Source organism: Epinephelus moara, chromosome 3 (genome assembly GCF_006386435.1).
Source record: "Epinephelus moara isolate mb chromosome 3, YSFRI_EMoa_1.0, whole genome shotgun sequence".
NCBI lineage: Eukaryota > Metazoa > Chordata > Actinopteri > Perciformes > Serranidae > Epinephelus > Epinephelus moara.
The window spans coordinates 5770229-5785796 of NC_065508.1; the positions used below are offsets into that span (position 1 = coordinate 5770229).

Consider the following 15568-nt stretch of genomic DNA (forward strand, 5'->3'; position numbering starts at 1 on the left):
GGCAGCAGATTCACATTCAGCAGGTTTGCTCTCTCCAGTAGTTGCATCGCTCCGCGGGCAGCGCTGGCTCGCTCCGATATTTCAACCCGCTGTGGATTGTGGGAGTTGAGGACACTGCCCAGGCTTGTTCCCGGAGAACCGGAGACATTTTCCCCCGCTGTGTTTTGTAAGTACCGCTCCGGGTTTGCACACCGACATATCGAGCCGAGCACGGTCGCGTACAGTCGGCAGAGCCGGTGTGTGTTCGCCGAACTGAGCCTTTAACGTTGCCATTTCGTGTTTTCCTGGCATGGAGGCCGAGAGTGGAGACTGCTGGAGCTGACAGGCGGGGAGGGGAGGGAAGGAGGAGCGGGCAGCTGCCGCCGCTCCGCCGGGGTTGTTTCCACACGGAAGCTCGTTGACCTGAACGGGAAAAATGTCACTGTCTCGTCTGACAGCTCCATTTTAGCCGTTTGTGTAGTCGCTCCTGCTGTGGATGAAACACATTTCCATGCGCGAGACATCCGGCGCGCTGTTGACATGCGGAAATCGTTGACAGTGGGCAGCAGAAACAAATGCCCAGTGTGGCGGTGAAACCCACCTCCACCTGTCCGGAGTGGAGAAATGCCGCAGATGTTGTGTCTCCCGGTCAATAACCATGTAGCTTAAATATAATGTTCGCATTATGTTCGATATGACATGTTATATATCGTGTGAAATCCTTGCATTAATTACAGCAGGACTTGGAAACAGCGTGGCCTTTGGTGGGGCTAATTAATTATCAGTATCAGCTAATTGGAGTCTGCATCTGGTATAATGGAAAAAAAAAATCAATCGCAACTATTATTATGTCATGAAATCATCCAAGGGATTGACTTGGAATATTGTGAGTTTCTATTTGAGTTGGATCCCCCAAATGAAAGCCATAATATGCATATTATTTACATCTAATAAGTGACCATTCTTATGATGTCAGGATGCTAATGGCGCTCACAGCAGTGATCCAACAGCAGCGTGGCTCTGATGATAATCCGAGTCTTCTTAGAGCTAGTGTGACATTTAAGCTGCTCTTTGGCCTGAAGGTGATCTAACTACACACAGAAAGCCTAATGTGGATCTTGGGCAGACTGTATTAATATAAATAGTGCAGTCTGGTAAATAATATTTCTGTATTCTTTGAAACATGCATCAAGGCGTTTTGTGTGGTTATTAAGAAAATTAAAGTGCAGAACTAACTGCTGGAGGACTTGAAACATGGTGACTAATAGACTTGTGATGAAGGGCTTGGCTCTGACTGCACAATAATAATAACATTCAGTGTTACATATGGGCAGAGAGTTTAGAGCTGGGTGTTGATGAGATGTAAAACTTGTTCAGGATCAGCTTTTGTTTAGATCAAATTTAAAACAAAACCTTCAAAAACTGATTTAAAAAGAACAGGAATTGCATAACATTTATTGTATATTTGGAAAGCAGATTCCATACATTATGCTATACAGACAAGAATGTGACCTGTCAGTGTTTTCATTCAGCAAAGAAAGACATCATGAAAGTGCAGTTTGTGTGTGATCGCTGTCAGAATTGATGTTTTTTTATTTCTAAATTATTCATTGAGAGCCAGCCAGCTCCACTACAAGAGCCTGCTGCTTATTTATTTCATCTTTATTTTTGATTTATCACTTCCTGTGGAAGACGTGTCCCAACTTGTCTGCAGCCCTTTGAGAAAGATTTCCTGTGTCACCCAGCCTCAGTTTGTAATTTCAACCAGTAAGATGAGTGCATGTTTTCACATCTGGTCATTGTGGCCAAGCTATATTTAAGAGCGAGGTCACATGATGTTATACTAAGTACTGTGTTGCTGCTTGTTTAACATTTAACGTACAATAAACAAAGTCATATTCAGATTTATTAATGGATCATGGTTGTTGTGTCCCTGCAGAGCTCGACACTGGTAGCGCTCTCAGCACCATGTCTAGCCGAGGAGGAAAGAAGAAGTCGACCAAGACGTCCCGGTCCACCAAGGCCGGGGTCATCTTCCCTGTAGGACGCATGCTGCGCTACATCAAGAGGGGCCTGCCCAAATATCGCATCGGGGTGGGAGCGCCTGTCTACCTGGCTGCTGTCCTGGAGTATCTTACTGGTGAGATTTATTTTTTTGAGAGGAGAGAAAAATGTTATGTTAGATTTTTGGGGTATTTTTGTCAGGGAATACTGCAGTGAACTGCAAGAACAACTAACTGCTCTCTTGTGCTGAGCAATTTTCCACAAGCACAGCTCTATGACAGAGGTTGTTAATGGATCTAAGAGCATTAGTTACTTTATGTTAGCTGTAGACATTAAAAAAAATCCAATTTCAAAACAATAAAAACTATAAAAATCCTCTAAATACTTAAAAAGGTTTTTTTAATCATTTAATGACAGTTTAAGTTTGTTAAATGCTTCATTTTGAGACAAATATAATATTTAAAAAATCTTTACATTCAGTGGTATCTACTCAGAACCTTGGCAGAAAGAATGACAACGAAGTCTGATTGCAGTCAGAAGCATGAACTAATTTTCTAAATCACTCGTGCTCTGCAGTGTTTATTGATGATATTTTTTTTTTTACCCATGTAGCTGAGATCTTGGAGTTGGCAGGTAATGCAGCCCGAGACAACAAGAAGGGCCGCGTCACACCACGACACATCCTGCTGGCCATCGCCAACGACGAGGAGTTGAATCAGGTCAGCTGCTGCATGTATCTGAAAAACACATTTTAGTTGCATTCATGTAAACTTATTTTGTCTGTTATATAAAGTTATATACTCTGACATTTGAAGGACGCCAGTGGTGTTCTCACTCTGTAGACCATTTACAAAAAAGCCCACTGCATAATATCAGTCAACTTTTTTTTCAGTGCATACAGCATGTTTTTAGTTTGATTTTAAACCGTCCGGACAGCGTGGGACCATGTGAAGTCTTGTTTTTAACTTTGTCTTTCTGTTTCTCAGTTGCTGAAAGGTGTGACCATCGCAGCAGGTGGAGTCCTGCCCAACATCCATCCAGAGCTGCTGGCTAAGAAGAGAGGAGCAAAGGGGAAACTGGAGATTCCCGTCTCACCTGCTCCAGAGAAGAAGCCCAAGTCGGTTAAGAAAACAGCGGCTAAGAAAATGGGTGGGAAAAAGGCAGGAGGGAAGGCCAAGGTATTGGAGTCTGGATTGTTACTGAATGTGTTTGTGGTCAAACGTAGGAGGTGAAAGCAGAGGAAGTTTCATCAACCTGTGATTTTGTATAGACGGATTTTATAAAACAAACGTGTTTACTTTTTAAAACATATCAGATGCCCTCCTGAGCAGGAACTAAGAACGTTGTGTTTGCCTGATATCAGACAGAACGGTCAACTGTCAACATCTTCAGACTGACATTGTGTCCACTCTAACTAATTACCATAAGGGAGGGGGATTAGATTTTTCCTAACCAGTTGCTAGGGACCAACATATCTGCCTGAATCTTCTATCATTCAAAGTCCACACTGATGCGTAGCCATACCAACATGCTTGTTTTGCCAGGGGTTTAAGAGTGAAGTGGAGCAAAGTAAAACAAACTACGATGTCTGGCGATATTGAGAAGACCTGGTGATTTAGAGCAGCCTCAATAGCAGCATCTATCTGGTCTATAGCGGTCGCCATTGTAGTTATTACTCCTCAGTAGTTCTGGCATACAGCTTTTGACAATGGCATTAGTCCCGCCAGTGTCACTGATAGTCCCTCCCCCCTTTCCCCCACGGTGCTCATTGGATCGATTGCTGCCGTTTCATTTCACAATGCAAGACAAACCAGTCAACTCAGTGGAGTGGGTGGACTCAGAGGTCTAGACTTGGGCAAATGTTGTGCAGTAGTGGGAAAAATACAGTGCACCTCACAAAACATTTCTGACATCTTCGGTAGGAAAAGAAAAGTTGAAGTAACACCCAGAACCAAGAGCAGTCTAACTAAAAGCAAAGCACTAAGACTAGATGTTCTGGTAAAACAGTTTCAGCACAACACTGTAGCTGACCCTGACCTCTTACTCAGGAGAAAACAGTGTTTATATAGAGAAAAATAAAGTGTCTCTGTGTCCTCAACAGAAGCAGGGAGAGGTGAGCAAGGCGGCGTCGGCAGACAGCACCACAGAGGGATCTCCAGTTGACAGCTTCACTGTGCTTTCCACCAAGAGCCTCTTCCTGGGTCAAAAGGTCAGTTTTCTGTCCAAAGAAATGTACTAACCCCCGCACAGGCGTAAGCTAAATACATATTAAATTACAGGTAAGCCTCTATTGAATGATTTAGGTTTGGGCTGAACAGATGCCTAACTCATGCCAGGCTAAGGCTTATGAAAAAGTTATAGACAAATCTTAGAAAGCCTACATGAAGTCAGACGTACATGGATACATACTTTAATGGCTTTCAGACATATGTGGCTGTCAAAGGACTGTCTTGTTCTAAAATGCAGTGCCAAGGCCAGTGTTTATTTTTTTACAAGTCAAAGAAAAAAGACATAGTTGTACGTGATGGAGGAGTTTATCTCTGTTTTGAAGCCAAATTAATCAGATCATAAACTGTAAAACCAAAGATGTGTTTTGTATTCTTCACAGCCACGGGGGTTTTTAATTAAAAGTACTCCTGCTGACTTATTTCTACAAACTGTATGATCTGCCTCCTTAAATATTCATATGTTATCCAGTCTTCCCTGTCTGAACTAAACCAGATAAAGAGGTGAATTCAATCAAAGACTATCTGTTCTGCCTGATAGAAAGAAAGCTGTATGTGATATTTTGTTCTTTCAATGTAAGTTTCCATCACGCTGTACTTCCTCACAGATGTGCTATAACTCGCCAGACTTCCTATAAGAGCTTCAAATGCTATGCAACAGAGCAGCACACTACGCTTTCACTGTAATAGTAGCAACCATGCTGTGTTGTCTACTATCTGACAGATCTGTAAGCTCCCCCCGCGCTTTGGTCCTGCTGAGCATAAAAACTTCTTTTTAACCTTTTTTTTATTTGAACTGAAACATGGAAGTAAATTTGCCTGAAAGTCACATCTGAGTGTTTTTTTTAATGTTCACGTTCCAAGATCACAAGATCATCAAGATCAGAAGCTTATAAAAATAGATCTGAGTTTAAGAAACATAAAAGGCAGGAGGGGGGTCGTTTGTAAGAGAATGAATGACTCAAGAGTGATGCAGGAAGTGTCACTGATTCCCTAATTTCAAACAGTAATAATAATTGTTAGTAATTGCCAATGTATGAGTTTGATTTTGGCTTCTGTGCACAGTCTTTGTGCTAAAAAAATTTAATATACGTGCTGTGTTCAGCACTCTGACAGTAGTTTGGAGCAGTGTAATGTCAGTGTCCTCTGGGATTTTTCTGCCTCTAAGCTCATGGGTACCATAGGACTAACTGATGGTGTCTACAGGAATGCAACTTGGAGAGTCATTAAAATCAATGCACAAAAAAGAAATGCAGTCCCTAGAAGAACAAATATGGGAAATTTACTTCCAGAGCTCAACGTTTCAGCTCAGTTGTGATTTTCACTGCTGCTAATGGCACTGCATGCTTTGGTCTACTGTGCATATGCTAATGCTAATATATTATTTAATACTGATTAATTATTCCGACCCGATGCAGTAGCAGGTTTAGTATTTAAAGCATAATGAAACGGACTCCTTGCTTGTGGTTATTTCAGTAATCTTTGGCAATTTTGCTGCTTCATCTTGAATTAGTTGATGCTTTTTTGCCTATTTGTAAAAGCTAGAGTTTAAACACATCCTGTCTTGGCTCATTGTCATTTTGATACACATTCCGAGATGTATTACATTAATTTGAAATTCAATTCAAACGCTCCGTAGCAGCACTATTTATCTTCTGTCATTAGACTTTCTTCATTAGTAAAATGGCTCCGTGCTCGATCGTGTAGCTGACCACAGATTACAGCAGCTCGTTAATGGAAATCAGTGGATGACAATCAAATGAATGCAGTTAACCTCCCACTGATTACGATAATGAACCCACGAAAAGAAAAGCTAGTCTACTCTCGGTTTTATAGACTTAATTATTGTAACTGCACTGTTTTCGGCTCAAGTGCTCAAGTCTCCATCACACACAGTCTGAATAACGGTTCTGTTGTCACTGCTTTCATTCTCACTGCTTTGTTTTAGGGTGATTTGGGCCTCTTATTACTATGTTTAAGGTTGAAATCATTGGAGGCAAAGTGTGGTGTTTGTGTAACTGATGGATGTTAGATTCTGAGATGCTTACAGGATGTGGCATATGCACTGAAAATTCTTAAAATTTCGAAGGATACCTTGACATTTTGACTTTGTTGTTTTAGGATATTCCTTTAGTCTTGGCTTTGGAAGTGAAACTATGCAGTAGAGCCAGCCTTTAACAAACAAAATCTAAATATTAATATACTGGAATTATCTTTGCAAACAAATAACAGTAGATAGTGAGAATGTAAACTGAAATTCTGTGGGAACATTGCAAGACACCTGAAAGACAATATGACAAACTCTCTGAAATGACCATGAACACACCTACAAAGGTGGGTAGATTAGATTGTGTGTTATAGAGCCTGTTTGACTTGTCATTGTAGGAAAAGCAGAGGCGTAAGTGATCAAATTATAAATGTCTGAGTTGCATTTAGGTGCTTCGGTTTCAGGTTCTTGGTATGGTGCGTGTTCGCACACTGTCAAACTCATTTACTACACCTGTGCTTTTCTTACTATAACAATTCAAAATGTCTGCTGTGAGAGAGAGAGCTACTTAACAGTGTTTTTTAATCTTCTACATTACTGTATCCATCATTTCCCTGTTGGTTAGTTTCAGCATGTGACCGCGGTCGGTCTTGCCAGAGGTCAGTTGTCCGTGTGGTCCTGATTATTCAGGCGCTTTCCATTGACATTTTAAATAATTTAGCTTGTCCTAATCAATGCACCTGTAGGTCTTCTGCCCTCTTTTGAATTCTTTCAGTTGTCAGAATTTGCTTTGAGGTCCGTTAAATGCTTATTAATGTTGAAACAGCAGTAGCAGTTAGCCGTATGACCTTTGCAGCAGTGTTTTTCACTGTGAGATGATTACATTATTTACAGTTTCTTGTGTATTCCTGATAAGACTCTGAATATATGCACGCTGCCAGTCTACATTTAGACAATAAACTGCACGTCACTGCACACAAATACATGTAGCATTTCCTCACTGTGTGCTTTCAGCTGTAGATAGATATGTTGAATGTCCAGTTCTTTAAGCCATCAAAAAGTCAAGGTATCCCTTTAAGCAGTGGTGTGAATCTGGTTTTAATTGCTTTGCTTCCTCCCCTCTTCCTTCTTGCTCTCCCTCCTCCTCTGCATGCCGCCATCCGTGCCCCCTCCACCCCCTCTGCAGCTCAACCTTATCCACAGCGAGGTCAGTAACTTGGCTGGCTTTGACGTGGAGGGGGTCATCAACCCCACCAATGCAGAACTTGAACTTAAAGATGATCTAGGTGAGCTTCCCTGCCCCCCTGCTCCCATCCTCTCTGGTTCCAGTGGGGTTTGAGATTGAAAATCCTTGAGTGTTCAACAGCTTGACAGCTTCTCCTAAATCAAATTCTCCGTGAATTAAAAACCTTTGAGAATAAAGTTCAGACTGCTGGACTGGTTAGAGGGAGATTCCTCCACCAGGCCTGTTTATTCACACTGTGGGCAACTTAGTTGATGTTACAATCATTTAGGACTGATGTTGGAAAGTGGAAGAGATATTGAATAAATCCACAACTCATTCTTTTTTAGTTCCTCTTAAAAAGAATCCCGGATGTACCACTGTTTGTTATCATTATTTAAAATCAGTTTAAAAAAAAAAAGTTAGTCGTAATCTCAATGATCCATGGAGATCAGCATCCTCTTGTAACAGGATATTTTTGGATACTCGGGAACATGAAATTAACTAGATGAAGCTGGTTTAAAGCAACCTTTAATGCAGCTAATAAGCAAACCATATTTTTGTTGCTTTGATATTAGCCTTCTAAACATCTCAGTAAGACATATTACTGTAAATAAAAGCTCAGTGAAATGGCGCTATGGATGGCAGCCTCTGTTGTGCTCTCTCCTTTTCTGTTTTTTGTTAATTTGCTCAGTTTTCGGCGCTCCCTCTCCGGTTATGCTCAGCCCAGTCGCCAGAATCAAATGTTGGCATTGTATGTTTCTGCGAACAACGGGTATGTTACATTTGTAAATGTCACTGTATCATATCAACATTTCTCAAGTGAAGTAGCTCAGATTACATGCATATGAGCTGAGTTTTCATCTGGAGGAGGAGGGGATAGTGGATAAAGACATGTTGGAACATTTCCAGCCATGTTTGTTGCAACAAAACCAGGTAATTTTTCGAGCCATATTTGTAGCAACCAAACGTGGTATTTTAAGCTAAAACATGATGTTAACCAAACCCTAACCAAGTGGTTTTTGTGCTGAAACCTAACCACACTTTAACCCCACTGTTGTCGCAACATAAAATTGAAATGTCAACTTTCAACATGTCCGCTACATATGAAACAAATTCAGCTCATGGAATGAACAAATGTAACATATCTGTTTGCAGAAACATACAATGCTGACAGTTATCTTGGCGATTAGGTTGTGTTTTATCATTTTCTAGCTTTGTTGTCCTTGTTTTTAGCTGTATGTTTGCTTCAGCGCAAGAACAATGAGAAGTCAAGTTTTCTACGGAAAAAATTGGTCTGGGCGTTTAGTTACTCTTTACAGATTACAGTAAACCCTAATGAACGATGCAGCCATTTGAAATTAATGAATGAATGGTTGCAAGGGGCGGACATGTGCTGCTCGTTTAGCCTCTGATGTCTGCTGACCATCAAAAGCTCCGCTACGGCCGACTTTCCTCAGCAGAAGTGCTCTGTTGATGACTCCTGGACTCTTCGGACATAAAATAACTTATTGATGGTGTTGCTCGTGGTGTGAATACCTGGTGTGGATCTTGACTTTGATCTTCTTTGACCTCAAGTAACACACCGTGCTCTTTGACTGAAAATGAAGAGCAGACAGAGTTTCTCTCGCAGATGAATAGAAAATCACATAAAGTACAATTCCCAGTAACAAGACATGAATTTCTGTGGAGACATTCAAGGATTTTCTATCAAAACTCCTCAGAGCAGTGATTCTGCGCGCTCTTCTCATTGTGTAGATGTGTTGAGGTTCACTCCAGGTTGTCGTCCTTTCAGATGGCTGTCAGATCTTTATAATGGTTAGTAATCACTGTAATTTCAGGTCAGTTATTGGAACAAAATAGAGCATGAATTAACAAGAGGAAAAACATGACATTAGTGTCTGTTTGTTGCTCTCTGCAGCCTGACTGTTAAGGTCGGTGGCCTGGAGTGTGATCATAAAATTCTTGGCTCATTTCTATGAGCCAAGAATTCAGGACGACACAATTAGTCAGAACGCTGGTTTAAAAATGTTTGCTTTCTTAATGACCTAAATGAAAAAATACAAAAACTAATTTTTAAAGTTTTGAAAAGCACTCGAGCATGCAGTCTTGTGTGTTAATGAGTGTAAGCGGCAAACAGTTCTTCTGTATTTCTGATGTCTTTTTAAAGTAAACCTGGCTAACTGTGCAGCAGTCCTGCTTCCTAATTACATAATGTGACCCACCGTGTCCTCAGTTGCCTCCTTGTTTCCTGTGATGTCCTCAGCCAATAAGGAGCGCGCTCACTTCTGTCTCTTTTCTTCCTGTTCTTCTCTTTCATCCTTTTTTTTTTTTAATTCAACTTTTTTGTCCCATCTTGTTGCTCCTGGTCACACACACACTGTGTTTTTACCACCATGTCGTTTGCCTGTTGTTTGTCATTATTGTTATCTGTAGTTGCAAGTTGTCCGAGCTGACATTTCCATCGTGGAGAGCGACGCTGTCGTTCACCCGACCAACTCCTCCCTCTATACAGGTGGTGAAGTAGGTAAAGGAACCATTGACATCACGGAGACCACCAGTGTCTGTCTGCTCTCTCTCTCTGCATGTTCCAGATAGTCTGCACTGCAGTCTGTGGACAAACATCACAGCAGCAGCGCAGTTTTTACTCTGTATTATAAGTTATTTTGTAAGAATATCTTTTTAAGTCACAACCCAGCTCCCTGCTGTTCTTACTGTAAATGCTTCACTGTGGTATTTATGTAATTTGGTGAAACATTGAGTGAAAGAACTATCACTGTATGAGTGATTGAATTTGCTCGCAGAGGCTTGAAATGTGCAAGCTGGGACTATTTTACGTTTGTAAGAACGTGCTTGTGGGAAACTCCACTTTCCAAATTTGAAAGTCAGCTGCCAAACAGCGTTGCAGCCACACGCTATGTTTTCAATAAACCTAACCCAGAAGACAAACTCAATGTGGACATTATGAAAAGGATAATTTGAATTTGGCAGCTCGCTGCATTAAAAAAAAAAGGCTGTTGGTTGGCCGCGGACTCTGTTTTCTCAGATGTCAGAAATTCCTGCATTTTTATGCACCAAAAATAAAGAGTTTTCATAGCAGTTCCTGCCTGCAACCGGGGTCCGTCTCTCAAAGCAGGACGTCAACGTCATGAACTGAAGCAGAAAGTACTGCTTGGGTTTTTACATCAGTGTAGCTCCAGTCTGATCCCCTGATGATTTAGCAAGCCTGCATCGTGTGACAAGCTTTCCAAAAACAATCTGACAGAAAATAATTGTATCAAGCACCTTTCAAGTCTTGGCAAATTTGTTTTCACATCACACAGAGCTACAGCCAGCCTGAAAAATGTGTAAAATCAGGTATATAGTAATTCAACATGGTGGCCCATGTCATGCTTTAACCACTGATGACCCGTCTTCACAGTGAATCACTCACTGAAAAAACAAACAATCATATAGGGTACGTCAATATGTTACCTGCAGTAAGCATCAGATATTCAGGTGCAGTGTACAGAAACTTGGTCTACAGAGAACACCACTTGAGCGCATCTTATAATTCATACACAGTATATTTATAATGGTGTAACCCTGAGACCATGCTGCTGCTGCTGCTGCTGCTGCTGCTGCTGCTGCTGTTGTTGTTGCTGCTGGTTGTTGTTGCTGCTTTGTTCCACTTGACTTAAACGTGGACGATCTGGGACTCGCTTCATTTCCTGTTTCTCTCGACTGTGCTGTCAGTTCTGCTGGTTAGAAAGAGCATCCACCAAGTTTTTGATTGAGACATGATGTTACCGAATCCTCAAATTCAAACCTCTGAGTGTTGATCACTGGTCATTGGAATAAATGACGTTTAACCATTAATGACCATACAATAAAGCAAAAATTATTGATCTATTTGCTCATATTGGCTGTTGGATCACTTGAAGTGCTTGTATCACCGACCTTTCTTTAACAGGCTGATATTAACCCTATTGTATTCTCTCTTGCCTGTTTCTAATGATATTACAGCCAGAGCATTTATTTCTTTGGCTCTGGTCGACTTGAATAACCGCTCTCCTCTCTGGTTTCCTTTGTGGCTTCTCTCTTTAGCTCTGAGTAAATCTGAAATGGTGTGATCATTGTGGAACATCGTCCTTTAGCCATCAAAATAAGCAGAGAGGGAGAATTTGTTTTCTTAATTATCTCATAATAACATCTAAATGTATCTTCCTCTTTGAGTTTGACTTAGATTGCTTCCGGGGCTGTTTCACTTAAAATGTGTACGCAAACAAGTTAACAGAGCTTTCACATTTTCATTTTAGATTTTCTTTTCTTTTTAAACACTCTCTTCACTCTATAATTTGGGAGTGAAAGAAAATAGCCTCAGTCCCCTACAAACAAGCCAGTATGTGAGGACAGAGGGAAGTAATTAGGGACCGCGGCTTTAATACATTAGTTTAACTGACTCAGAGTGAGTCATTTGGAAAATAGCAGCCCTGAATCTTTGCACTTCATTTGTGAGACTTTCCCCGAGTCTTACAGATGAAGTAACAGAGACTCGGCGTGCGGCATGAGCTCAGAGATTCAGAGAGAAACCTAGGTGAAATGATTGACAGCATCGTTGTCTGCCTGTCTCTGTCTGTCTCCGTGTCTGCCTGCTTGCCTGACATGCCTGTCTGCATGACATCATCTCTGCCTTTTCCTGTTTGTCTGTCTGTCTGTCCATCAGCAGTATGTGAGGATGTAATCACTCTAATCCTCTCTTTCACTTAATAGGCTCTGCTCTGGAAAAGAAGGGCGGGAAAGAGTTCGCTGAAGCGTTGTCAGAGCTGAAGAAGAAGAACGGCCCCCTGGAGGTGGCTGGTGGTAAGTCAGCAGAGCAGATCATGTCAGGATTTGCCTACTAGGGCTGCACAGTGTTTTTTTGTTTTTTTGTTATCATCATTGCAATGCCAACTTGTGCAGTAAGCACAGTGCATAAAACTGTGATTGCACTTTGAATATAGTGACAAAGTATTAAATTACAGTCTGTCTGTAGATGTGATTTGTCTGATAGCCGCCATGCTGTTATCTCTGGCCAATCAGACAGAGCTTTGCCGTGAGGCAGGGCCCAGTGATGGCTCAGGGCCAATAAAAAGTTATGTAAGGCAAGTAAATACATTCAGCCAGTTTGCAGATCGGGCCAGTTTTCAAATAAGTGAGCAAGCGAGCAACAGCGTCAGTACTTTTGCCCTACTCTCCGAGGCCTCGCTCTGCCTCTATCTGTCTTTGGGCGAATAGGCACAGACAGGCTTGTTTATTTTTTTGTTGAAAAAAAATTAAGAAGAACCGAGTACAATTTGATATCTGTTTATTTATCGCAAGTGAAAAAAGCAGTTTGGGTTCAGACTATTTCGTTCAGTCAGTAAATCAACCTTGATCAAGGCAGGCTCTGGTAGCGTGACTCTAGATTTGATGTTACAAAAGTCAAACAGACCTTCTTTAGCAGCCTGTATTCAACAAGCAAATGTTAGTAGTTATGTTGTTTTGACTTTAGTAGAGAAAACAATAGGTCTTAATCCTGACAAGTATTTTCCAAAATTGATCTAATATTCACTTAATGTGTTGTGCTCAATATTTAGATGATCGGTAGTGGACAGGTTTGTGAGCAGGGCTGAAAATGAACTTTTTGGCTCAGCGGCCAAGGGGACTGGTAGTTGAAAAAATCCACTGGCCAAGCATATTTTTTACCAGCCAAAATAATAAATTGCCTTTTTCTGTCACATATATATTTGTTTCAGTGCTTTTCATTGAGATAATACAGTATTATGTTGAATACAAGCTTAAAGGAGAGGCCAGAGTGAAATTTGACGCAGGCTATGTGGCACTTGCTGCGTTCATGGTCACGTGGTTCACATGGTTCTTTGATGGCGTGGGGAGCAATTTAAGTGCGACACACAACAAACAGAGCGCCTGTCTGCTATTAGCCACTGTCAAATAGCTATTATATACATAATTTATTACATGACTATTTTGGTACAAACAAATGTGGCGGATAGCCTTCCGAGATTTAGTCGCCAAATGGAAAATCTACCCGCATTTGGTGCTTGGCAAGTGTTAATTTTCAGCCCTGTTTGTGAGGCATGTTTTCTAATATTGACAGGTCGGACTGTCAGATGTTGGTTGCAGATTGTCAGCTAAGATTTAGCAAATCGTAACATTTATGCTGATTGTGAACTTGTTTATGTAGTAAAATGGCTGCAGCAGTATTTTTTTTTTTTTTAAATGGTTAAGCAAACTAAAATATGGGTTATTGAACAGCGATCGACTTGACAAAACAAACACTGAAACAATGAGAAACATTTGATTTAAGCTATACTCTAAAAGAAACATGATGGGTATGGTCAAGACTTTGTACTGTAACAGCTAAAATTTGTGATGATGAGTCTGATATTAAGTGAGAAAAGACAAGACAGCGCACAATACTTGTAACTCTGCTCCAGTTATATATTTTCATACTGTAGTTGATTATATTTTCTAGCAACCTGTGAAACGACCTTGACCAGTGTTGTGTTTAGAGCTTGTGATCAGAGACTCCTTCCTGCTGCTCTGAGCACAAGGTGAGATTAGAAATTCGAAAGAAAAAAAAAAGAGTCTTTCTTAAAGATGCCTTTCCTTTGCGGCAGTTGGTGAACTTTCACATCCACGTGAGGAAAACCTAACTAGTGTGAATGTTAACCACAGTTCCCACCACGGAGCAGCGCTGTAATTGAGCCTATCACCTTGTTTGTTTACGTTAACTGCGGAGTAAAAAAACCCTCGTGTCATGTACACACAACTTAACGGCACTGAGCAGACGGGCCCGATTCATTTCATTATTTCAAAGTGTATGCATCTCATTCATCCAAAATGCATGTTTAATGGCTTCCTGTCTGATTAATAACAACACTTTTACTAACATTAAGTTGCAGACCTAATTTACCTGTAAATGACTGCTTGAGTTACCAAAGAGCGACATCTCACCGCCCGTTAGACTGCTAGTTTTGGGTAGATTTGATTTATGAAAGACGCTAGCAAAGCAACTCAGTACATGAAATAAGCACAGCAGAAACTTCAGACATGTTGTGCCACCGTGTTTAACATTATGTCTTTAAATGATACAGTTGGGACTGAAAACTACGTCAGACATAAATGCGTGTACAGATTTAACATATCTCTGCAAGTCAAATCAGTCGTCAGATGTCTACCCTCAAGTGATTGTTGTGGTTGTGTGACGTCACGGTCTATTATCTCTTCCTCTGTTGTCATTCAGCATTAGGCAACACTGACATTTTATGACTTTCTTCTAATGTCACCACTGAAGGGGTTGGAAAGTACAAATTGATCCACTCAAGCACCACCCAGCTCCTATGACAGTGATGTCACTGTGTCCCGTAAATCTGTCTTCACTCACACACACACACACACACACACACACACACACCACAAACCAGACTAAACAGGGCCGGGTCCTTTTGGCCTCTGCTTCTACATTCAGCAAATGATGTAAGGACACTGCAGCAGGGATTAGCTCTCTGGACACGGACACACAGGTTTCACACACCTTAACAAATTCATTCCTCCCTTAAAGAAGTTTTTCACTGTTGGAAAAATGGGCCTCATAAAACTAGGCTGTCTTTGCAGTAGAAAGAGGCAAATACTTTTGAAATTGGTGCTACATGACCTGCTGGTAGGTGACGTAACAGGAACTGGTGGCAGGCTGGTAACGAACAACCTTGTAATTCAGTTAACCCTATGGGCCCGAACGACGCATAGTGCGTCCAAATTCACACCTTCTCCGCGACCGTGCATCATAGCGAGAAGCCACGCATATCACGTGAAACAGCGGAACTATAGCTTTCCGACCAAGCACTTGTCGGTAGTCCAATGTTTTCACAGCGAAAAAAAAAAAATGATAAAGTTACCAGTGATACCACACACATTACTGTGCTGTCATTCCATCACGCTATAAATACAGATTGATTGTCTACAAAATAAAAACCTGACGAATTTCTTTACAACCCATTATACAGATCTTGTTATCAGTCACTTCATATAGTGAGGAATATCGTATCTTACCACGTCTTAGGCTTGCGTGTGTTTCTCCCTGTCTGTCCACATTTGTAGTCCGGCTTTCAAGATGCAAATATCTCCATA

The 15568-nt window shown here is 41.1% G+C and overlaps 1 protein-coding gene across 2 annotated transcripts in view; it reads left to right on the plus strand.

The window, feature by feature from the left end:
• Nucleotides 1–15568, plus strand: part of LOC126387718 (core histone macro-H2A.1) — a 24761-nt gene continuing 9193 nt past the window's right edge. Inside the window, exons 1-7 of one of the 2 annotated variants that reach the window (XM_050040351.1) lie at nucleotides 1–166; nucleotides 1919–2119; nucleotides 2596–2702; nucleotides 2970–3161; nucleotides 4085–4192; nucleotides 7382–7481; nucleotides 12170–12259. In XM_050040351.1, the coding sequence (XP_049896308.1) occupies nucleotides 1948–2119; nucleotides 2596–2702; nucleotides 2970–3161; nucleotides 4085–4192; nucleotides 7382–7481; nucleotides 12170–12259 (769 nt within the window). In that variant the 5' untranslated portion in view covers nucleotides 1–166; nucleotides 1919–1947. Of the gene's footprint in view, nucleotides 167–1918; nucleotides 2120–2595; nucleotides 2703–2969; nucleotides 3162–4084; nucleotides 4193–7381; nucleotides 7482–9853; nucleotides 9945–12169; nucleotides 12260–15568 lie in introns of both variants that reach the window. The other variant, XM_050040352.1, reaches the window with a different exon arrangement.